General features: G+C 41.8%; 1 protein-coding gene across 5 annotated transcripts in view; it reads left to right on the top strand.

Moving 5' to 3' along the window:
• LOC125460846 (SLIT-ROBO Rho GTPase-activating protein 1-like) overlaps window positions 1-25,951 on the top strand; it is a 269,583-nt gene that overhangs the window by 141,113 nt on the left and 102,519 nt on the right. For all 5 annotated transcript variants that reach the window (XM_048548950.2, XM_048548951.2, XM_048548948.2 and 2 more), the window contains exon 3: window positions 9,284-9,446. In XM_048548950.2, the coding sequence (XP_048404907.1) occupies window positions 9,284-9,446 (163 nt within the window). The remainder of the gene's footprint in view (window positions 1-9,283; window positions 9,447-25,951) is intronic.

The following is a 25,951-nucleotide window of genomic DNA, read 5'->3' as shown; positions in this document are numbered from 1 at the left end:
ACTTTTCATCAATATTTACCTTAGAGAAGGAGGTCTATATTTCAGGGGAAGTAGTGTATTATCGAGAAAATTTAACACGGCAAAGTAAGAGATATTGAAAACTTTATGACACAAAGAAAGTGACTAGAGCCTAAAACCAAATTGTTTTCCATCCTTGAAATATAAAGGAAGTCAGCAACAGCATTGGCTATTGTGGTGGAAGCATGATGATGTCACTGGGCTAACCATTCGAAGACCCAGACTAATGTTCGATGGATCAAGTCCTGTTGTGGTAGCTGGTGAAATTTGAATTCGATAAAAATTCAAGAGCTAAGAGATAGATTAGAACAACTGTATGATGGTTGTAAATACTTACCTGGTTCATGACAGGAGATCTGCCATCGTCACTTGGTCTATCTGATATGTGACTCCAGACCCACAGCAATGGGGTCAACTCTTAACTACATTCTTCAACAGTCCAGCAAGCCAATTTGTTCAAGGAGAACGAGAGATGGGCAAGAAGATGCCAACCCAAACAATGATACCCACGTCCCATGAAATAATTTCTTTTTTCTTAAAATTCCATCATCCTCCTGATTCGAGAACCATTCCTTCAGATTGGAAAATTGCTATTTAAGTGAGGTCACAAAGGGAAATTGGGAATTATAAACCCATTAGCCTAACATCTGTTCTCAACAAATAGTTAGAGTCTATAATTAAGAATGGGATGACTGAGCGCCATGACAATTTTCAGCTGATATACAAAACTAACGAGACTCCTTAAAGTGAGAATCACATCAAAAGCACGGGATTTGATTTTTTATTTAAATCAGGAGTTGACTTTTTAAATAGTAGACAGAGTGATCATCTCTGAATGTTATTTAAGATGAGCTTGATAAAGTTTTCCAAGACAGACCTCTGGAAGTTGTATAAGGTCACAGTTTTGAATAGGTTAATGTTCATGTTGTATTTTGTCCACCTGTTCTGTTGATGTCACGGTATCTGGATGGACACATTGAGATTTATTCTGGGGAAACAGATGGATCTGTACCATTCCTTATATCCTTGTAATTATGCCTGACTAAGAGGTAATTGCAATTATACAGTTTGCCTTCTTGTTATCTAAGAACAGACCACTGCTGTCAATACTCCATAATGGTGTATCCTCTATCAATATTTACTAGATCGGCCCAACACAAGGGAGGATCAATGGTAGCAAACTACCTCAAAAAACCCATACCCAGTACCCCACACTGGTAAGATGGAAAATACCACAAATGACCAGGAGTGGTCTTTTGAGAAAATACCATATTAACTAACACTGAAGCTTATGGAATTGAAGGCAAATTGCCATAACTGGTTAGGAAATTGGTTGAAAGGAAGGAGACAGAGAGGGTAGGGTGCGACTAGTGGTGTTCCACAAGCATTTCTGTTGAGGCCACAACTATATATTTAGTAAAAGCTTGCATGAAGGGATAGAATGCCAAATTTGGATAGTTGGCTTTCCATCTCTTCAGTGACCTAACATTGAACAGTAATGTAAACAGTATGTATGAAAGCATAAAGTTGTATGGTCTTGATAGATTCTGTAAATGGGTACAAATGTCTGAAAAGGATTTCTGTGCCTGAAAATGAGAGGTCACCCTTTTGGAACATTACAACAAAGAGCATTGTACTTGCTGTACTTATTTAAATGTTGAAAAAGGCTAGAAATAAGGGACATGCAAAGAGGGTCAAGGGTCTGGATACAAAGATCACTAATATGTCACGACAAGTTGAGAAACTAATCAAAATGGCTATCTAGATGAATTGTGTAGAAGCTATATAAAGATTGTGGCATGTTCTTATTATTTAGCTTTTTAAAATTGTTGACTGAAATGAGAGACAATTATTTGTAAAACTAGCCTTTTAAAGGAATGCTGCATGTTTTGAGAAGCAAACTGATACTCGTGGTTAGTATTGTATAAACAGCTGTTTGAATAAATGCAGTGGTTGCAGATGAACTGGAGCTGAGGGTGTTCTGTACTCAATGTGGATCTTTGGCTTACATCAAGAAGTTGATTGGTCTTTGAACTAGTGATCAATTACTGATGACAAAGGCCCTTGACCCGCCAACAATGGTGTGATTAGTTCTCACGTAACTGAGCATCTTCGTGCTAAAAATGAGTTACAGAGAAGAGATCAGTTCTCCATCAATTCAGGAGCTGTCTCTCTCTGTGTAGTGAAAACCTACCTTTAGCCTAAAGAAAACCAGTTTATCTCTTCTTCAGCAGTTATTGTAAACTATGACCTTTAATTGATCAGTCAAAGACCTTTTGTAAGTGAACCTGCCAATCCTGTTATGAAGCTGTGTAAGCATTTAAAAAAAGCAAAGCTGAAAATACAACTATCTGATGAGCAAGAACCAGCTCAGCACATCTTGTGAACAAAGACTGAGCTTTTTTCCAGTTTTTTCCTCCTCTGTCTCTGTTTCATTTTCCGTCTGTACATTCCGTGTGCATCAAGGAGCATTTATAAGGGGATTAAAGTTTTAATTTTATGGTGTTATATGCTGATAGTTTATAACTGTTTACCTGTAGCCAGCATCTAATTGCTTAAATTTTAGTAATCCTTTAAGTACAGCAATCTTGTTCATGCTTTTTTTAAATTAACAATCGAGTCTGAAATTGAGGTAAATCAGTGAGATCTGCACACTACTTAACTCTTTAACTCCACGAACAGTAGGGCTTGATATCCATCGCACTCTCCCATTGAAGCGTAATAATGCAAGTTTGCTTGCTGAGCTGGAAGGTTAGTTTTCAGACATTTCGTCACCATTCTAGGTAACATCATCAGTGAGCCTCCGATGAAGCGCTGGTGTTATGTCCCGCTTTCTATTTATTAATAAATAGAAAGCGGGACATAACACCAGCGCTTCGTCCGAGGCTCACTGATGTTACCTAGAATGGTGACGAAACGTCTGAAAACTAACCTTCCAGCTCAGCGAGCAAACTTACATCCAGAACCTCAACCTGAGCTATAAATCTTCTCAAAATTTGTGAACAGTTCTGGGATACCACACCTTGGAAACGATCTAGTGGCATTGACGGGAATGCAGTGAGTCTTTGCTGAGATGATAGCAGGATTTACATTACAAGGAGACATTGTACTAACTAGTGCTGTATCACCTAGAATTTCTTTCTTTTCCTTATTCCGGGAATTCGAGAGTCACTGGCTGCGTCAGCTTTTATTTCCCATCCCTAAGGGGAGGCTATGGCCTAGTGGTATTATCGCTGGACTGTTAATCCAGAGACCCGGATAATGTTCTGGCGAGTTGGGTTCAAATCCCACCATGGTAGATGGTGGAATTTGAATTCAATAAATATCATAACTAAGAGTCTAATGACAACCATGAATCCATTGTCGATTGTCAAGGAAAAACCCATCTGGTTCACTAATGTCCATTAGGGACGGCAACTGCCATCCTTACCTGGTCTGGCCTACATGTGACTCGAGACCTATAGCAATGTGGTTGACTCTTAACTGCCCTCTGGGCAATTAGGGATGGGCAATAAATGCTGACTAGCTAGCTAGGCCCTCATCCCATGAATGAATAAAGGATAAAAAAAACCACATTGCTGTGAATCTGGAGTGACATGCAGGACAAACTGGGGAAAGATGGCAGATTTCCTTTTCCTTCAGAACAGGAGTGAACCAGATGGACTTTTATGACTGATTCAAGATCTTTATTGAATTCAGATTTCAACATGTATCATGGTGGAATTCAAGCCTGTATCCTCAGTATATGGTCTGCAGTCCTGAATTACTCGCCCAATGAAACTACCACTGTGTCATCGCCTCCCTTGAGATGGCTATGAGGTGATTTAATTGAAGATTTCAAGACATTAAGGGAAACCGAATAGATGGAGAGAAACTGTTCCTTCGGTTGGTTGGGGGGGGGAGGTGAGGGGTGGTTGGCGAAATCATTTAAGACAAGGGATCATAGTCCATACGTTAGATTAGGAAGCACAGATATCTGAGGGTTGTAGGGATGGAGGAGGTTAGAGATTGTGAAGGGTGAGGCATTGGAAGGTTGCTGTTATCTAGAAAGATCAGTAACACCAGTAATAAATCTTTCTTAATAGAACAAATTAAAAATTGAGTGTAGTTATTTTTAACTGCTAGTTATATCTGGAATCACAACATTGTAAAAGGCCATTTGGTTCATTATACTTTTGAAGTTCAGTCCCACAACTGCCATTTTACTTCATAACCTGGCATGTCAGTCCTTTTCAAAAGGATGTTCTGATGTATTTTAGTAATTCCTGTGGAATTTGTTTTCACCATCCTTTTCAAGTCCTGCTTTTCAGATCTTGACAACCCTCAGTGTGAAACAGTTCTCCTTATTTCCCTTTAATTGTTTTGCCTTTTATTGTAAATTTCTCTTGACTGGCCCACTTACAAGAGCAAATAATTCCTCCAACTTGTTCTGTTGAAACGTAATGCATTTTGAATACCTTTTCATTAGGATTTCCCCCTCTATGCTGTAAAGAGAATAGCCTCAGTTTCTCCGATTTTTTTTTTATTCCTGTAATGTCAAAGAACATGATCAGGTTAGTCAGATATTATTCATCTTTAAAAATCCATATTATTAATCTGTATTAATCTTTGCCTTTGTGAAAAGGAATCAAGTGGTTTTGTTATGATCTCAGCAAATGATAGTACTAGGCATGTTAGATCTCAGCCTAAAAGCCGGCTTGATGGATTATAAACTTTAGATTTTCTGTTTGATTATTATTCTGGCCATTATTCTGAACATTTTTGCATAAGGCTGTCCACATTCTTTTACCAAAAATATATATTTATTACACAAGTTATATAAGACAATTTAGAAATATGCTAATATATGTGGCAAAAAGAACGATATAATCCCTTTTTTCCCCCAGTAACATCCTTTACAGATATTTAATCCCAGTGAAGTATTACTCCTGCCTTTCATACTTAACAGATAAGGTTCCAAGTATTTCCTTTTGATACATTTATAAATATATACCAGATGCAATTCCATTACTGTTTCTCGCTGAGTCTTGGTGCAGACTCATTTACTGATTTTTTTTTGCTAAACCTTAACAGAAATTCAGGCTGACTTTCAGCCCTTGATCTTGAACTGCTTAAAAAAAAACAAAAAACTTATTTCCAACTTGAAAATTTCGCAAACCAATTGTCCCTCTCGTATGAAACCATTCTTCTGAGCTGAAAGCTGATTCTGGCCTATGACTATTCTGTAGACATAACGGTTTCACTTTGTAACCTTACAGCAATTCATTTCCCCAGGTATCTTATTGAATCATTTGATTTAAGTCATAGTTTTTTCTCAAAGATGTTTGAACTCACTGTTCAAGAATTACTATTTGACCAATTTAAAATATCTGTTTCATAAAACAGACAACTTGGATTCTGTTTTAGTCCAAGTTCCCAAATGATGATGATGTTAAAAATCTTTATTATAGCCTCAACAACTGACATTAACGTGGTTGCCTTCAGCTGCCAGGTTTAATCCCCTTATCCCTTTTCTTAAAGTCAGGCATATAATGCTTACACCTCTAAAGACCTCTAACACAAATTGCAAATCTGAGGAAAACCATCAAATTGTGGTCAAACCTCAGTTTCTCTCCAATCTTGCTTCCCTCTGTAACCTAGGATATAGCTCCTTTGGAGAACCTAATCTGAAGTGATGTCAACCTATCCAGCAGTTCTTTGGTCAGTTTTGTACCCTGTTGAATTTTACAACGTATTGACATAGAGTGTACAGTATATTAAACAGTGCCCCATGCACCTGTCCTATTCTGGTCTTTGTAATCCACCAACCTTCTCCTACCCCATCTCGTCCAAGTCTATCTGTGTTAAGTTCTGCCCCTATCTCTCTTGTGGACTTTAGGAAATTTGATAAACACAATCTCAACGAAATGTAGGATATTGTGCGATATGAAGCCCTAACTCTCTCTGGCTCAGCAGATCTTAACTACTAATGGATAAGATATCACGAGATTAGTCAGAATAGAGGTGTTAACCAGAATTCCTGTGTTGATTGCCACCTTAACTGGATACTGGAGAGATGGGTGCATGGGACAACTTGAAGGGCGCTGCCATGGTAACTATCTATCGACAATCATTGTTCAAAAGTGTTCAAGAAAAATGGTGAAAGTAGGAGTATATTATTCACAGTACATACTCGATGAGCTGAAGGGCCTCTTGTGTATTGTATGTTGCTGTGAATTCCCATCGGATTAGGCGCGATTGGGGCTGCACAATAAACTAAAGTAAAAGAGACTAAACCGGAGTGGACCGCCTCTTTTATAAAGCTGAATGCTTCTCCTGTACATTGCAATTCACAGTTGATGCCGCTGAAAGCATCAAAAATAAATTTTTCTTTCTCAATGACAGGAAAACAAAAGCAGTGACTATGTCACCAACAGAAAGTGCATTGTAGAATTAACCGTAGAAGAGATTAACAGTCCTTGTGTGCATTTTGAGTTAACAGCATATTACTATCACGTCGCAGATAAAAGATTGTGATTGGGAGAAGGGACAAGACTGCACTGTTGAGTCTTCACTGTTTGGAATGTTGGAGACATTCCTTTTCTCAACTTGACCCGTTATTTCTGGCATCTATATCTGCCACCTTTGCACATTCTTTCAAACAGTTGCGTTCATTCAACAGTCTAAATGCAAAAAATTTAAGAATTTGCTTTTATTTAGTGTCTTCCTCAACCCCGAGGTTTTGCAAAACAGTTTGCAGCCAGTGTGAAGCAGTTTTGGAATGTGAAGAATGGATGGCTTTGGGAGGGTAGAGGAGAGCCTTGCCCATCTGTTGATAAATCTTGGTCGGGGTGGCAATTGGAAACCTGTTCCCCTTTAGACTGCCGTCTGGTCTCCGTTGTGATTGAGGTTCCCCCACCCCCAGCCGAAAGCAGTTGGCTGTATCTGAGACTGGCAGCACGTCCAGTGGGAGGTTCTGGTGGCAACGCACACATCAGGGGTCAGGAATTACTCGGGGACATAAAAAGCAGGAGGAGGCCATTCAGCCCCTTGAGCCTGCGCCACCATTTAATGTGATCATGGCCGACTTTAACTGAATCTCAGCTGCACTTTCCTGCCTCTCCTTATACCCTTTAACCCATCACTAATTAAAAATCTGTCTATTTTTCTCCATAATTGTATTCAGTACCCTGACATCCAACATACTCTGGGTCAGTGGATTGCACAGATTCACAAAAGAAACAATTCCTCCTCATCTCTGTTTTAAATCTGCCACACCTTATCCTCAAACTAAAACCTCTCATTCTAGGTTGCCCCACAAACATTCACTCCAAGCCTACTTTGTCAATACCCTTTAACATCTGAAATATCTCAATTAGATCTCCTCTCATTCTTCTAAACTCTGTCAAATATAGGCCGAACCTAATCAATCTGAGCTCGTAAGACAACCCTTTCATCTTGGGAATTAAATCTAGGGAATCTTTTCTGAACTGCCTCTAATGCAATAACACTGGGAACCAAAACTGCATACTCCAAGGCGCGAGTGAGTGAGGGTGTCGTGGAGCGGTGGAGCAGGGATTCAGAGGCAAGTGCAGGAGCGGACCTGTCCCCGATGATGGCTCACTCATGGCACCTTCCCACCTCCACCGGCAAACCAGGCAGGATTTACGTGTTGGCTTTCCAAAGGTGCCCCCATTGAAACCCTGAGGCACCCCAGATTTGAGGTTGTCATTTGTCTCCTAAATCGCCACCTGTAGCCAGTGGTCAGGGATCTCACCTTAGCTGTGAATTCCTGCTTCATTCAGAAATTTTTCCCAAGGGCAGGAGACAAACACAAGGATCCTACAATGAATTGGGTTTGGCTCCTATTGCAATGGGCTATGTTTAAACCAATCTAATGTTGTAATGTAAGAAGTGCAGCAACCAGTATGAGCAGAGGAAGCTCCCATGAACACCAATGTCCAACGATCAGGTAATCAGCTTTTAGAGAGAAACCTCCAGCTCATTTTTGAAGCCGTACCACAGGATCTTTTACACTGCCCTGAGAGAACAGTCGAGATGGTCCCTGTTTAAAGCTTTATTTTGAAAGACCACGTTTTGACAATGTGGGACTCCCCCTTCCGTTGAAATGTGGCGAATGTCCTGAGGTGCTCCTTTAAGCTCTTTGGGAACTTTGCAAACCCCTTATAATCTCAAAGTAATTATTCAGTGAGAAGTTGAAGTGATTTGTTTGTGTAAAGCAACATTGAAGATTATATTGCTCACATGAAGACCAAAGTTAGCCTATTCATGTCATTATATCTCTGAAATTCACAACTTGAAAGATTTGCAAATGATTTCTCTCAAATGTCCTTGCTGAACTACATTGACCATTACAATTTAAAATTCTTATCCTAGTCTTCATGTTTCTGCATGGCTTCCCTCTTCCTAATTTCAACAATCTCTTTTACCATCTCACTATGTTGAACTTTCCATCACTTTGAACTTATCATTTGAACATTTATGTCCCCTTTCACAGATTTGGCAGCCAAGCCTTTAGCCGTATAGATTTACCAAACAGCTGTCTCCTGTCATACAGTATATCTGTTGGGTTTTTTCCTTGAAAATTGGTATTCTTGCAAAATGTGACGAGTGCGAGACAAAAAGCTTAGACATAGATAACACAGTGTGGAGCTGGATGAACACAGCAGGCCAAGCAGCATCAGAGGAGCAGGAAAGTTAATATTTTGGGTCTGGACCCTTCTTCAGAAATAGGGGAGGAGAAGGGGACTCTGAAATAAATAGGGAGAGGGGAAGGCGATGATGGAAGGTGGATACAGGAGCAGATAGGTGGAGAGAAGATGGAAAAAAAGGCATCCCAACTCCCTACCTACACTCACCTTTACTGGTTTCAATCCACCTCCTTGATCTGTCTGTCTTCTCTCCACCTGTCTGCTCCTCTATCCACTTTCTACTATCACCTTCCCCTCTCTCTATTTATTTCAGAGCCTCCTTCCCTTCCCCCATTTCTGAAGAAGGGTCCAGGCCCGAAACGTCAACTTTCCTGCTCCTCTGATGCTGCCTGGCCTGCTGTGATCATCCAGCTCTGCACCTTTTTAACTCCGACTCCAGCATCGGCAATTCCTGCTATCTCAAGCTTGGACAGTTTTTTTCTCAGCAGTACTCAAGTTAAATATCCAATTCAGAACAGCAGAGAAATCAAAATTACCTAAATGTAGTGTGAATATTAAATGACAATATGGAGACATTGTTGAGTAATTTTTTCTCTGTATTTTGTTTAAACCAGGAGGGACCAGAATCTTCTGTCCCCAGTAAACTGCTGGTATCTGCTCCTGAACCAGGTAAGGAGAGAAAGCAAAGATCACGCAACTTTGAGCGACATCTATCTCAACAACGTAATCATGCGCTTCATGCAAATCAGTGAGGACTCGACCAGACTCTTCAAAAAGGTACTGTGAAATTGACATTGTGTGCTTTACTGAGTCAAAGTTTCCCAACTGGTAATGAAACATTTACAAAACAGCCAGAGAGGAGATATGAGGAAGAGTTTTTTTCATTATGAAACCCTGCATGTTATTGCAATTCAAAACGAGCTAGAAAGGGTGATGGAAGCCAAATCATTCAGAACTTTCAAAAGGAAATTGAAGGAATATTTGAAGGGGAGGAATTCGGCAGGGCTGTGGGAAATGTGTTGAGTAATGGGACTAACTGGATGTTTCTTTTGGAATGGTGATAAAGCCAATGGGAAGAATGTCTACCTCCTGTGCTGTGTGCACTCTATATATTATATAACAAATCTGGGAGTTGTCAGTGATGATGCATTTTCCCCACTTGGGATGCCCAGGTCTCACCTCAAAAGAACACTTCTGCCTGAGCCAGTGTAACTTTTTATTTATTCAACGAACAAAGAGCAAAGAAAAATTACAGCACAGGAACAGGCTCTTTGGCCCTCCAAGCCTGCATAGACATGCTACCTGTCGCAACTAAAACCCCCTACCCTTCCGGGGGCAGTATCCCTCTATTCCTATCTTATTCATGTATTTATCAAGACACCTTTTAAAGGTCCCCATAGTATCTGCTCCCACTACCTCCACCGGCACTGAGTTCCAAGCACCCACCACCCACTGTGTAAAAAAATTCCTTCATACATCACCTTTAAACCTTGTCCCTCGCACCTTAAACCCGTGACCCCTAGTAACTGACTCTTCCATCCTGAGATTAAGCTGCCGACTGTCCACTCTGTCTGTGCCCTTCATAATCTTGTAGACTCTATCAGGTCACCCGTCAACTTCCATCATTCCCGTGAGAACAACACAAGTTTCTCCAACCTCTCCTCATAGCAAATGCCGTCCATACCAGGCAACATCCTGGGAAATCTGTTCTGTACCCTCTCCAAAGCCACCACATCCTCCTGATAATGTGGCGACCAGAATTGAACACACTATTCTGAATGCGCCCTCACTAAGGTTCTCTAAAGCTGCGACATTATCTGCCAATTTTTAAACTCGATGCCCCGGCCGACGAAGGCAAGCATGACATATGTTGGACTACCTTTTCCACCTGCTTTGCCACTTTCGGTGACCTGTGTTACCTGTGCACCCAGCCCCTCCACCTATCAGTACTCTTAAGGGTTCTGTCATTTATTGTATAAATATTCATTAGGGGATGTGGGTATTGCTAGCTGAGCCAGCATTTATTGCCTGCCCCAATTGCTCCTTCATGATGCTGTTGGTGGTGGTGAGTTGCCTCATTGAAGTGCTGCAGTACATGGATAACAGGGTAGATCTACAAAGCTGTTGGGGAGTGAGTTCTAGGATTTTGACCTAGCAGCACTGAAGAAACGACAAGATATTTCCAAGTGAGGATGGTGAGTGGTGTTATGGACCAGACCAAACCCCATTCAGATATATCAAGGAGACCCTAATTTTTATTTTATTTAGAGGCAAGTGTAAGGCTGTGTTCTAGATGTAATTTGATTGGTTAAACTACTCCGCTTTAAGTAAACACAATTTATTCTTACCTTACAGGTAAAATATAAACAAAGGAAGCTGGAATTAGTATAACTCTAACTCTATTGGAAAATGTAACAGAATAATTGATTATTTAAGTATGAAGCAGCAACTGTTCCAATATAGTAACGTCCCATAATCACACCCTTGGCAAGGGCGAATTCAGTGCAGGTAGTTCTGCTATAATGTGTGTTTCATTAACACAAATTGGCTGTAATGCGATTGAATAGTGGGCGCTGTTTATTTAACGCAGACTCTCTGCTGCATGGGTATAGTGATATTCTAGAGCAATTTCTCTACAACATGGTTTTCTATGACTATTTTCTCTCTCGTGGGGTGACACAAGAACATAACTATTGTGTTATAGGAGAACTACCTGTGGGATAGATTTGTCTCACATACAATGTTTCTCCAATCCAGGAGAAAAGAACACCAAAAGAAAATTCTAGCAGAGAGAGGGAACTCGAGCTTTTTGCGGTAGCAAGGAGAGGTGTGTGGCGGTTTCCGTTGCCAGCTTTGAAACCCTAACAATTAGTGAAACCTAAACTGTAATCCTCGTTCTGCGGGAGCCTGACTCCACCCATTCGCAATGCTTTGACTGTTCCAAATTTTAAAAAAACCCAAACCCAAGGCCTCACCAGCTGACTACTTTATTGGCTTGGAAGAGACAGCTTGTCATCTGTGGCTCCAAACCTCTCTTCAAAAAACAAGGACAAAATACACCTCTGAAGCCATAACACTGTCACACTGGCTTGGAGGGGAACTTGCAGGTGATGGTCTTCCCCAAGTATCATTGCCGTTGTCCTGCTAGATGGAAGTCATCATGAATTTGGAGAGTATTATGCATGGAGCTTCAGTGGATTTCTGTAGAGCATCTTGTAGATAATACACACTGCTGCTACTGAGTGTTGGCGGTGGTGGGAGTCAATGCTTGTGGATGTGGTGCCAATCAAGCGGGCTGCTTTGATCTGGATATTGTCAAGTTACATGATTGTTGTTGAGTCTGCACCCATCCAGGCAAGTGGGGTCTATTCCATTGTGCTCCTGGCTTGTACCCTGTAGATGATGGACAGGCTTTGGAAGAGTCAGGGTTTGATCGCCTTTATTGAATTTGGAGAGCAATCCCACTTCATGCTCATGGAGATTTTGCTCCCTCTGAGAGTTGGTTGTGTCAGGACTGCATTGAGAAGCTTCTGTGACAAGAAAGCAAGTTGATGAATCAAATAATATTCACTCTTTTTTTCTCTCCATTTCCTGAGTCTCTTGTGAAACTCTTAATCCAGTAGCCCGGGCTGACTTTCAAGCCAAATAGGGGATCTCAACAGACAACATGCCAATCCAGCACGTCACATAGTTACCAGTATTCATGCTCTTAGCCATATCATGATATCTTTTGAACTGCTTCTTCAAAGAAGTGCTTTGTTTTTCGTTCCCATAGGACCAATCCCCATATTCTGGGTCAATTGTTTGTCACAGGTAAATGTTGTTAGAATTTGCATTAACTCATGTTGGAAGCAAAGCCTGAGCTGTATTTGACATTTTTGTTGAAGTGTAAATGATTGCAATAAGCTTTTCCAGACAATACATCCAAAATGAGTGACAGCATCTTTGAAGTATGATTTAGTTAAGAATTAGTATTTTTTGAAGCTGAATTAGAATGTTTCCTTCTAAATCCAAAAATCTTGTTTCTATTAAAGTTGGTCGTAGTTTAAGCAAAGTATGTAGGTTTTACAGGTTAGTGACTGGAGGATGCTGTTTTGGGAGGACTGGGTGTCTGTATCTGCGTGTGTCGGTATCTGTGTGCGAGTGTGTCGGTATCTGTGTGCGCGTCTGTATGTCTGGTATATTTTTATTCTGTTGGTTGGAATATTTCTATCGCATGTCACTGTGGCTAATTTTCCAGCTCTGAACTTGCTGAAACAATTAAACAAAAGTTTTTCATGAAGATCCCCACCCCCTTGTTTGGAAAGGAGTGTTTTTCAGTGGTACTGAATTTTCACAGATCAAACAATCTTTTTTTTCTCTTTGAGACACAGTGGTGCTTCATTATTTCCTGCTGGGAGGCAGGAAATTAAATGGCAGGGTCCTATAGTGTGAAACCTAATAATAGGATAAGTGTTGACAGTGAATGATGGAATTAAAGTTGCTGCCATTCCAATCATGAAGAACAATTAATGTGCTTGAGTGGCATTTAATGTCCTCGATGTTTTCTTACTGCTAACTGTGGTATGTGATTACTGTTAGCCTTCAGCCACCTTTTTAAGGGGTCCTACACCATGGTGTGATCTGGTTTAAGATGAGAGTCAACACACAAATGTTCAATGCATGAAGACACAGTAGCTTTTAAGACTCTTAGCTCTCTCTTTCTCTCTCTGGACCTTACAATTTTCTTATGTGACCAAATTATCCCTCCCAAAACCTGTTCGTCCAGTTGGTGAATAAAGTGACTCCAATTTTGTTCACATTGTGGAACTGGAGGAACACAGCAAGCCAGGCAGCATCAGAGGAGCGGGAAAGTTTATGTTTTGGGTCGGGGCCTGCCCCTCTGATCCTGCCTGGCCTGCAGTGTTCCTCCAGCTCCACACTGTGTTGTCTCTGACTCCGGCATCTGCAGTTCTTGCTATCACCGATTTTGTTCAGATTTGTCAGTGAAATTGTATGCAGTTCGTAGGCGATGCCTGATGTTGGTTCTTTTTCTCTCGATCTTTTTAAATATAAATTACTTCCCTCTCTCTGTCATATTCTCCCTTACCCTGCCCTGGTTTTAATCCTCAATCTCACTGACAGTGCGAAATTGAGAGTTTTTTTTCTTCTGGGCCTGGGGAATCCAAAACACAGGAAAATTCAAAGAAATTAAGGCCGATGACGTGTGTCCATGGCTGTGTTTTATTTCTGTACCATGTTTGAATGCTCATGCTGTGTAGGCCTGTCAAAGTAATTTGCTGGTTGCTATCAATTTGCTTGTTTACCCTTTCTCGTGTCTATCCCAACACCCCACAGGGTGTTCATTACCAGACTAATGTAAGTAATAGATTTCTGATGATGTGAAGGTCCTAAACATTGATTATTGTAGAATCTACCCCTCCAATGAAGCAGCTGTGGTGGGGCTTTGGAAGATTGTCAGGCAAGTTAACACTGAAGAGATTGCCCCTCCCCACAGAACTGCAGAACTTCAGTTCTCTCTACCCCGACCACAATCTTTTCAGAGTTAGGACTAGAATGAGATTTTATTGCCACATGTACTCAAGTGCAGGGATACAGGAGTACAGTGAAAAGTTCACAATGTTACCATCCCTGGCGCCATCTTAAGTACAAAGGTAACTAGGTTAAAGAAAACTGAGGTACAAAGTAGAAAAATGAAGAAATTAAGTTAAATGTTCAACATTTATAGTCCTTGTTAAGTGTTTGGCCGTGCTGGGCCTGCACTCCCTAGAAAGCCTCGATGCTGTCTGCACTGGACTCCTGTACCACCATGGACTCCCTCTCCCCGTGCTGGCTGGATCCCCTCCCCCAGCACTCCATGTCAGTGCAGGTGCTGGGAGACCTCAGGGCGCCTGGGGACCCCTCTCGTCGCCATGGTGGCTCAGTCTCCTCCGTGTTGCACAAACCCATTCTCCACAGTAGGTAAGTAGACTAAAGTAAAGGAAAAAGAGCAATGAAAGAAAGAAAAAACAAAAGTACAAACAGGCGGAGCACATGACCTCCGGGCAGAGCCCACTCGCTCCGCTGCTACTCTACTGCCATCTTGAAATGGTCAATGACTTACCAGAACTGGGCTCAACTCCAGCCTCAGGTAACTGTCTCTGTGGAGTTTGCACGACCTCCCCCGTGTCCTCCGGGTGCTCCGGTTTCCTCCCACAATCCAAACATTAGGTGGATTGGCCATGTTAATTTGTCCATAGTCTCTAGGGATGTGTGAATTGGGTGGATTAGCCATGGGAAATCAAGGTTACAGGAATGAGCTGGGTCTGGGTGGGATTCTCTTCAGAGGGTCAGTGTGGATTCAATGGGCCAAATGGTCCACACTGTAGGGATTCTATATCATAGCCCCATGTACTGATCCAGGCCCTAAGCTAATCTGCTTTGAAAAAAATACGCTTCAGCCCATTAATACCAACATGTTTGTCTACCTGTCTCTGCTTGCCCTTCCTTTCTGATTTACTCATCTCAATACCTATCTCCTCCTCAATCCCTCCAGTTGCTGACCTGCTGCTCTGGTACGCAGCTCCCTGCCACTCTATTTTAAACTCTCCCAAGTAACACAAACAAACCTCCTTGCGAGGGTATTGGTTCCCCTCCAGTTAAGGGGAATAAAATTGATTCCAGACACTCCCAGTCATTTTTGGAAGGGTTCATGTCATTTTCCATATGGATGATTAAAGCATGGTGTGACAATGAGTAGAAACATTTCTGAAGAAGATTTGTGCTAGACTCAAACATTAACTCTGTTTTCTTTCTCTACAGATGCTGCCAGACCTGCTGGGTTTCTCCAGCATTCTGCATGTTTGTTTCAGATTTTCACACCTGCAGTACTTTTCCTTTATTTGGTTGCATTAAAAAATAAAAGCCTTAAAAGAAAATTCCTCTTGCCCCCTGCCATCCGCTTTAATTTCTAGCTGACAGACAAATGTGCTAAAATGACTGCTTCACAGTAAAATGGTAATAGTCCTGTGACAGTGCACTGGGGAGGCAGTAACTTTGTGGTATTGTCACTGAGCTAATAACCCTGACGCCAGATTAATGTTCTGGTAACATGGTGAAATTTGAATTCAGCAAAAATTCTAGAATTGGAAAGCTAGCCCTAGTGGTGACCATGTAACTACTGTTGAATGTCAACTTTTGTGGTTCACAGTTTGGAGAATGAGCTCTGCCCTCCCTAAATGTAAACAAAAATCTGTAGATGCTTTAAGATCTGAAACAAAGACTGAAATTGCTGGAGAAACTCAGCAAGTCTGGCAGCATCCGTGGAGAGAGAAAGCAGAGTTAATGCTTTGAGTCCAATGAGCCTTTTTCAGCATTGACTCCATCCTGCTGTCCTTATGGCTTTGAGGCTGATACAATTACAACATTTGAAAGGAATCTGAATAACTATATGCATAAACAAGGTTTTAGAGGGGTACGGACCAAATGCTGGCAAATGGGATTTGATTAATTTAGGATATCTGGCCGGCATGGACAAGTTGACAGAAGGATCTGTTTCCATGCTGTACATCTCTGATTCTTTTTGACTCCGCACCCACAGCGAAGTGATTGACTCTTAACTGCCCCCTGGGCAATTTAAGGGTGGGCAACAAATGCTGGCCTGGCCAGCAATGCCACATCCCATGAACAGATAAAAACAATTGTCAGCCAGTGTCCATGCAGTGAACGTTTGAGTAAAGTTTTCCCGAGGTTCCAAGTATTAGACCATGTAGAGACTGTGGGGTGGCACAGTGGCTCAGTGGTTAGCATGGCTGCCTCACAAGGCCAGGGAGCCAGTTTCAATTCCAGCCTTGGGCAACTGTCTGTGTGGAGTTTACATGTTCTCCTCATATCTGTGTAGGTTTCCTCCAGGTGCTCTGGTTTCCTCCCACAGCCCAAAGATGTGCAGGTTAGGGTGGACTGGCCATGCTAAATTGCCCGTGGTGTTCAGAGTAGGTGGGTTGTCAAGTGGGAATGCAGGGTAAGGCATTGGGTTTGGCTGGGATGCTATTCAGAGGGGCAATGTGAAGCCGATGGGCTAAGTGACCTGCTTCTACACTACAGGGATTTGATGTTCCTGTGAGAGACAAAACAAAACTAGGCTTCTATTCCCTGAACTACAGAAGGTTAAGGAACAGTGGTTTATCGGCTTTTTGAATGATATTTTATGAGCAATGTGTGAGGCATTCACTGTATGTCTTCCTCTCACTTTCTTTTGCCTGCTGTCGTCACAACGTCAATTTATTTGCTTTACCCAGTTTGCAATCCACACAATCATAAGCTTTCTCAATGTTAGATTTGGAATTTCAAAAGATCCAGCAACCAGATTTGGCCAATAAAATGGTTGAATGCTTATAAAATGGCGCTTCTTCAACAAAGATGCAAAACTGGTAAATCAACACATGCACATCAAGACGGAGAAATAAATTCTCTCCGCACAGATCCACCTCGGGGCAAAAGCGTCTTTGGCCAATATGGGTCAGTTCTTGAAGAAAAGAAAACAGTGGTGTGAAATGTACAGATGTCTGTTGTCCTGATGTTCTGGCGCGCAAACACAGATCACTAGGCATGTGCTCATGTCCCTGGGGTCTTGGCGAGTTGTTGAGCAAACACAGTTTTCAGATCTGTATCAGGCACTTTTCAGATTTCACACTGGACTGACAGCCAGGGTCCTTCAGAAAGGCAGAGCAATTTCCCATCGCAGACGTCTCCCAAACTGACATTCACCACTATGTCCGAACCAAAGCAGCCAGAAAACCCAGGTAGGGAGGTAAGTCCAAGCTGCAGTTATGTTCAAGGCTGCAGAATCAGTGCTGGAAACTGCAGGAAGTGTAGATTTATTATAGCTTTGTCAGCGAAGACTCAAAGGGCCAAAGTATGATCCTGAGACTCCAAACGATTGGCAGGAGCCAGGTGATTTTCCAGAAGTGTCTTTTTAAAAAGCTAATTCTACTGTCCACAGTGACAATCTGAGAATCCATGTGACTGGAAGTTAATTCACTTTTCCATAACACCATAAAATCCTACCTGTGGGAAAGGGACTGCAGCAGTTTGAGAAAATAGCCTATCTAAACCTTCCGAAAGCAAACTGGGAATGGCCAATCAACAGCAGTCCAGCCACTGGGGCTGGAATGAATAAAAAAAATTACACCTTTCAGCAGGTTGATTTTCTGTAACATCTTTATCATAATGTAATCTTCCAAGGTGCTTTGAACTGAGAAGAAAGAAAACTAACAGCCTTTTAATGTAAGATAGCTAGAGAAATCAAACAAATAATTCAGTAGAAATGCCTTCATCCAGGGAGTGGTTAAAATGTGGAACTCACGCAGTACCATCCTGAGTATTGATGTGAATAGTATAAATTCAAGGATATGGCTGAACCAAATCTTCAGCTTCTGTGAGACAGTGTGGCACCTCCTGCTGCCACCATGTTCAATGTTGTGACCATGTGCACAGGAAACATCTGGGATACCTTGGGTAGATTCACTATCACTGATCCTTCTCCCTGGTATTAGTCTAAGCCATTGATGCCATATGGGGAAGGATGCCCACATTGACGTCTTTGGCAAAAGTTGAGCTTGATCTTGGTAGACAGTAAAGGCTTATTACATAGTCCTTAATAGCTAGTTTCTTCACATCTTGAGATGCATGATAGTCTCTTATGCTGGACTTGAGAGTATGTACACATTTATTGCCACTAAAGCATTCGCACACTGTCTCTTGATAGCAAACACACAACACAGATTTGTCTTGCTTAGCTCCTCTCAGGGTCAGTCCTTTTATCTCCTATTGGTTGGTGCATAAAGCGTCATGTCATTTAACCTTTTCAGGTATGAACTGCCATGTACAACAGTAAAGGTGCATTTAAAGGAAAACTAGATAGATATGAGAGGGAAGGAAATAGAGAGTCAACACAATCAATTTAGATGAGGTAAGATCGTGGAAGTTCGAGTGGATCCTAAATGTCAGTATGAACTGGACTGAACTGAATCAGCATTGGTCTTTAAGGACATTTTGCAACCAGTGACCAAAATCTTGGTCAATGAGGCAACCTTTGGGGAGTGTTTTAAAGGAGATCGAGAAGTTTAAAGAATGAGCTCGGAACTTGGGGCCTAGGAAGGCCTTCATGGGGCTGGGAGAGGTAACGAGGGTTAGGAAAGACAAGTCCATGGTGGAACTGGAAATCAAGAATGGCAGACGGGAAGTCAGTGCAGGTCTGATGGTTGGCACAAACTGATGCAGAACGTAGACCAGTTCAGGCCCTTCGGCCCACAATGTTGTGCCGATGTTATTGGGCAGCGGAGTTTTGAATCAGGGATAGAGGCCATGACGTGGGATTTAACTGAAGAAATTCCAAACAGGCCTTGAGAATTAGTGCAAAAATCAGCTCAATGAGGAAAATCAATTTAATCCTAGTCTATCTGAATCTCTGGACAATACAATTTTCAGAGCATGTAATTAGATTACGATTGAAGATGAGCGGAGTAAAAAATATAAACCATTCCTTTTAAATTCCACTCAGTAAACATTCCATTAACTTTCCACCACTGATTTTTGATTCTGACCTGGTTATTTTCTTAAGTTATTGATTTTTAATTGTTTCTTTTTAGCAATGTGCTAAAATTGAATTCAAGCATCGTTATTACCTCTTTAATATTTGCGAATGATACGTTATCTCCTGTAGTATGTCAGTTTAAAAGGCTCCAATGTCAGCTTTAAGTAACCAAGGCATTTGTTGCTACATTGAGCTAAGACTGGCAATAACGAGACTGCAGTTATACTGTCAGATGTCAGCGATTACATGAGGCACTTAGGATCACGGCTGTCAGCTGAATGTGGCTAGACTACATTTTAAATATGTTCAGTTCCACTTGCATATAATAAGATATATCAATGAAGTGGAGAGAGTGAAAAATAATTTACAAAATTTATTGTACCTGTGATGTTATGTCTGCCAAGGTCAGACTCATCAACTTGGCCAGATATCCTAAATTAATCTAGTCCCAGTTGCCAGCATTTGGCTCGTACTCCTCTAACCCTTCCTATTCATATACCCATCCAGATACCTTTTAAATGTTGTAATTGTATCCACCTCCACCACTTCCTCTGGCAGTTCGTTCCATACTCTCAGCACCCTCTGTGTGAAAAAGTTGCCCCTTAGGTCCCTTTGGAATCTTTCCCCTCTCACCTTAAACCTCTGCCCCTCTAGTTTTGGACTCCCCCATCTCAGGGAAAAGACCATGCCTCACATAATTTTATAAATCTCTATAAGGCCGCCTCTCAGCCTCTGACCAAAGGGAGATGTACAGCTGTAAAGTTCTGACTCTATAAACACACTGGCTCTCTTTCCTCCTGAACAAAAATCTACAGAATTATTCCAATGGAGCCTTCAATGGCGTGCATTTGAAATGAAGACCGATTCCTCCAATGGGGAAGGTGAACATTAGAAATCTGTAATATAACATTGTCTCCAGGAAAAGCAATGCGGGGGGGCGGGGGGGGGGGGGGGGGGGGTGGGGATCGCTTCACTTGAAGCATGATAAGAATGTGAAATTCACTTGTTCCGGGAGTGATTTGATTTTATTTGATTTATTATCGTCACCTGTATCAAGATATATTGTTGTTTTGTTGTATTGTTTTGTGTGCTAACCAGACAAATCATACCGAAGTGCATCAGGGTTATAGAGCAAAATGCAGAATGTAGTGTTACAGCCACATAGAGAAACTGCAGAGAAAAATCAACTTTAATATGAGAGATCTGTTCATAAGTCAGATAACAGCTGGGAAGAAGCTGTTCTTAAATTGGTTGGTACGAGTTTTCAAACTTTCATATCTTCCGCCCAAAGAAAGAGGCTGGTTTGGAGTATGACTGGGCGGGAGGGGTCTTTGATGATGTTGGCTGCTTTCCCAAGGCAGTGGGAAGTGTAGATGGAGTCAAAGGAACAAAGGCTGGTTTTCTTGATGGACTGGTCTACGTTCACAACTCTCTATGGTTTCTCACAGTCTTGGGCAGAGCAGCTGCCATACCAAGCTGTGATGCACCCGGGTAGGATGCTCTCTCTGGTGCACCTATAAAAATTGGTCAAAGTCATTGTGGACAGGCTGAATTTCCTTAGCCATCTGAGGAAGTAGAGGTGTTGGCGTGCGCTCTTGGCTGTGCTGTTGATGTGGATGGACCAGGTTAGATTGTTGGTATTTAGTAATGTTGAAGTAAATGGTATAGAATGATCTAAGGTAAAGCAAAGAAAGAATTACAGGTAGAAACAAATGCAGGGTTAGGCAGATAGATTTAGATAAGAAAAGATATGAGACAATTAGAGATTAAATGTTGGAATGTTTGGGCTGAATGGCCTGCTTCCATGCTGTATCATTCCTTATAACCAAACCTAGAGGGTCAGTAAATCCCTCTCGTTTCAATGGTAACTCCCAGGATAATCATAGTCACGCCTTCAACAATAGTAACACCATTAAACTTCAAGGCCATAAGAGATAGAAACAGAGGTAGGCCATTTAGCCCATCAGGTCCGTTCTATTATTCAATTTGATCACGACAGATTTGATCATCCTCAACTGTACTTTTCTGCCTTCTCACCTTTTATACCCACAAGACAGATTTCATTTTTCAGACTAAATTTTGAGCCAAATTGTGGAGAGTTGACTTTGACACGATCAGTAATTTCAAGGGACGTGAATCCACCCAATTCTCTCCGTCTTTGCTATTTGAGTTACCAGGTCAGAGTCTGTTCCTGCCAAGTGTGTCCCCAGAAGTTGCAGGAAAAGAAAGCAGTGCACACCAGCGAGGTTGTGGCATTGACTGACTGCATACCCCCCGATGCTTGATATCGCAAGGAACTGTGCAGACCCCTTCAATGGTGTTACTCCTACGATCCTACCCGGTAGGCTTTGCAACAGGGCCAGTTTGACTTCAGTGGTGAACAGATGCTAAGTGCAAAACATTTGGATCATTTTGCTTCAAAGTCAGCAGGTACCTTGTAAGTGAGTTATAAGAAATGAATTTTGTTTTCAGCCAAATGTTGATGGTTAGCCTTTCAAATGAGTTTGACCGTTACTTTGTGTACACGTTATTTATTAATGCGAAAACTAAGTAACTGCATAGTTCATTGTCAATTACAAACAGTGGGACAAGAGCAGGAGGCTCTCCCTTCTTGCATGAAAACAAGAGTTGACCATTTGGCCGTCAAGCCCACTTTACCATTCGGTTGGATCATGACTTTCTCCAGCAATTTGTTTGTTATGACGCGCATCTGAAACAGGTGGGACTTGAACTTGGGTTTCCTCATTCAGAGGTAGGAGACACTACCGCTCCACCGCAAGGAGGGTCTGCTCAATTAAAGCCAACATGACAGCAAGGAGGTTGCAAGTCACAGCCAAAATGGCAAATCACCATCGGAAATAGAGTCAAGACTTTGCAATCGGCAAGGGCAGCCTCAGCTAAAGACCAACAAGAGAGGCATGTCGCATGTGTCTGCAGTCCAGACTCCCCTCTACCAGCTGGCCACCAATCTCCTGAATGTGACAGAATGCTTGTAAATAAGTCAACAATATCTTCTCACTTGACCCAGCTATCTATCAGCAAGATTGAACCTCAACACATGGGACTTGTCAATAGCTTTAAGCGGATTGTTAATTCTGTGACCCATTATTTAGTCAAATGTTTTTGGGTCATTTTTTCCTTAGCTTTACAGTGAAGTATATTTCACAGACATACCTCCAGAAATGGTCAAAGACAGCACAGGCTGGAGTTTGCAGCTCTCACATTCCTCAGCAGTCTTTCCCTTTTGAGCTGGATTTGCCCAGAGGTAATGGTATAAATGTAATGGGGCCATTGAAAGAAATTTGAATGTCGAGCTGCTGCAGAGGCACTGTCTCCCTGACGCTGGAAGAGAAGAGGATATTGTGGTTTCAAACCAGCCTCGGGGGCCCAGGTGAGATCTGGTGGGAACGTGTGACTGACTTTGAAGTATAAAAATAGTTCATGTAACACTTCACTGCTTGTTCTGCAGAGGATCAGACCCAGAATCCAGCTACTCCATTAGAGGCTAGGTAATCAGCAGTCCTCAAAGCTGCTGATTTTAAAAGAAATTCTGAAAATTTGATCAAATGCCAAACACTGAAACTGTAATTGGCTGATGCGGTCTGAAACCTGAATGAATGGATTGACTTTTAAGGTAAGGTTAAACAGGTTAGGCCTCCGTCCTCTGGAGTTTAGAAGAGTCAGATATGACTTAATTGAAACATAAAATCCTGAGGGGACTTGACCAGGTGGATGTTGAAAGGATGTTTCCTCTTGTGGGAGAATCTAGAATGAGGGGTCACAGTTTAAAAACAAGGGATCACCTATTTAAATCAGATGAAGAAACAGTTTTTCTCTGAGGGTTGAGAGTTTTTGGAATTGCCTTCCTCAAAAGGCAGTTGATGCAGATTTTTAAATAACAAGGAGATGAAAGGCTATCAAAGGTGTGCAGAAATGTAGAGTTAGGGTTAAAATCGGATCGGCCATGATCTTATTGAATAGTAAAGCAGGCTTGAAGGGCCAAGTGGCCTACTCTTGTTCCTTGTTCATATGCTCTGTAGGTTGCAGGGCTCCTCTCCTGCTCCAGTGGCCACTTCACCCAGTGGCTCTACTGAGGTTGCCAAGCTCGCAGTCAGTTGAAGGTGGGATTTCTCTGAGTAAACAGCAATACTCCCATCTCTAGCCAAACTGATGACTAATTGATTACTAACATCAACAAGAGTGCGTTCCCCAATGATGTTTGCAGTGTTGGAGTGGGAAAACTCTCCATCTGAAAAATCCCACTCGCAGTGTCGTTTTTCTTCTCGTATTCCAGGGGTAATTTTGCCATGTGTTGTGTCTTCAACACATCTCACGTTGGCTACACTATGAAGCCATTCCATTGGCTGGCAAAAGCTTTAGACACCCTGTGTGGTTGCAAAGGGTGTGGTATAAATACGAAGCATGCTTCCCATCTAATCCTGAGGGAATGCTGTATTGTTGGAGCTACCGTGTTTTTGATGCGGTCAGATGATCCCCTCATTCATTTGTCAGGTTAGATAAGGTGAACATTTAAGATGTCAGTGAGGAAATTTTGCTTGGCTATTATCGATCTCTCAAACAATTCCACCAAAATGAGTAATTGTCCGATTTGCTGTTTCTGGGACATTTGGTCACTCTGATTACAAATGTGAAGTGTCAACACTTCAAAAAGCATATTGTGGGATATCCTGCCAACTGAAACGGTACTTTATAAAATAAAGAAACATGTTTATTTTAAAACCGCTTCAGGATAGGTCATGCAAAACATAGTTTAATTTGTTTAAATTGCTTTCAAAACAATCAGCCTTCACTTGTTACCAGGCTACACAACTTAGTGTGACCACCATCGCATGCAGCATTATTAGCAGAAAGGTAATCCTCTATGTCAGCCTTGAAAAGTCCAAACATTAAGTTTGCTGCAGAATTCCCTCAGTTACTGTGTCCAAGATAAAGCCTATTCCAATTATCATCACCTTTCTGCTGCAAAGCCATCCATCAACCGAACCAGATAATTAGATTGTGATTCTGAGTAAGACAATATAGTTCTCAGTAGAAGCGAACTTGACCAGGTCAAGAATGGTGATAAACACGAGCAGAGTTCAGCCCTAATCGTATTTGTATCTTAAATGAAGATCAATGGAACTCCTGGGAGATGTCATTGAATTATACAGCTATGTACAAGAAAAAGTATTTCAATCAATCTGTTTGGACATCTTCACACCTGCCTGGTAGCTGGAACTTGAACTGGGATCGTGTGGTCCTGCAGTTGTGGAAGTACTACTTGCATTTATGTAGTACCTTCAGCTTTGTCATCCTAAGATGCTTTACAGCTGTGTTATTCAAGAAACCTTGACACTGAGACAGCTACTTAGAGCAGAAGGTGGAGGGAAAGGAAGAGGTTTGTGAAGAAAAGTCTCAAAGGTTGGGAGTTATGGGCACCAATGTGAGATGACTTGGTGCAGGATTCAAGTATACCTTGTTGTAAAAGCTCTGATGGCATAAACCATTAGAGGGTTGATTTCATTCTAGCATTTGGACGTAGACATGTGGGAGAAGGCAGGACTGATGAGCATGAATCCTGAAGGGGAGCTCAACGTTAATGAAATGAGGCCATTTAGCCTGCAGATTGAGCTGCTATTTTAATTTGATTCACGGTCTAATGCCAGTGTGTCACTGGTTTGATAAAGCTTGCACAAGAAGCTCACAGAATATGTGCAAGTCAAACAAGGAGAAGTGAAGAAAAGTGACCTTAGTTTGGGGATATTCCTCAAGTGGTAGTCACAGACACAGTGGTGTAGTGGTAACGCATTGGATTAGTCAGCCAGAGGCCCACAATAATGTGCTGGAGGATTCACTGGCTCACAGTCCCACCATGGCAACTGGTGAAATACAATCAATTAATTTATAAAAATAAAAGCTAATATTAGTAATGGGTATCGTGAAGCTATCATTGATTGGTGTAAAAACCTATGTTGTTCACAAATGCCCTTAAAGGGAAGGAAAAGGCAATGGCTTGTTGGTCCAGGGCCTTGTATATTGTGGACATATGAGAGGTCCTGTGTTCAAATGCCAGACAAGACCTGATTGCAGGGTTGGTGCAGTGGCTCAGTGGTTAGCACTGCTACCTCCTAGCACCAGGGGCCTGGGTTTGATTCCAGTCTCAGATAGCTGTGCATTTGCACGTTCTCGCAGTGTGAGTTTTCTCTGGGTACTTCAGTTTCTTGCTGCTGTCCAAAGATGTGCAGGCTAGGTGGATTGGCCATAGGAAATGCAGTGTTACAAGGATAGAGTAGAGGAGTTGGTGGGCTAGATGGCCTTGTTCCACACTGCAGCGATTCTGATTTATTGTCCTTGACTCAATTAGGGATGGAAAACAAATTCTGGCCTTGCAATGATGCCCTCATCCTGCAAAGTAAATTTTTAAAAGTTGGGATGAGCATGCCATGTCATCAAGGCAGAGGTATCAATGCTGGGACAAAGCACTTGCAAACCAAGCACAGACAAAAAAATTCTGTTCATACCGACCTTGTATCTTAACCTCCAGCATTCAGAGAAAAATACTGGACTGCAAATTTGGTGTGAACACTTTTGTCCGCACACATCGTCTATTGTTCAGACCGCTGTCCTAATGAGCCAGCAATTTTTGAGAGGCTGGTTCTGTGACTAGAATTGTCTGAATCTATTCATGCAGTAACCTCAACTCATTCAA

The sequence above is a fragment of the Stegostoma tigrinum genome, chromosome 18 (genome assembly GCF_030684315.1).
Source record: "Stegostoma tigrinum isolate sSteTig4 chromosome 18, sSteTig4.hap1, whole genome shotgun sequence".
In the NCBI taxonomy this organism is placed as follows: domain Eukaryota; kingdom Metazoa; phylum Chordata; class Chondrichthyes; order Orectolobiformes; family Stegostomatidae; genus Stegostoma; species Stegostoma tigrinum.
The sequence above is the reverse complement of the archived record's forward strand: the minus strand, read 5'-3'. Positions and strand labels throughout refer to the sequence as shown.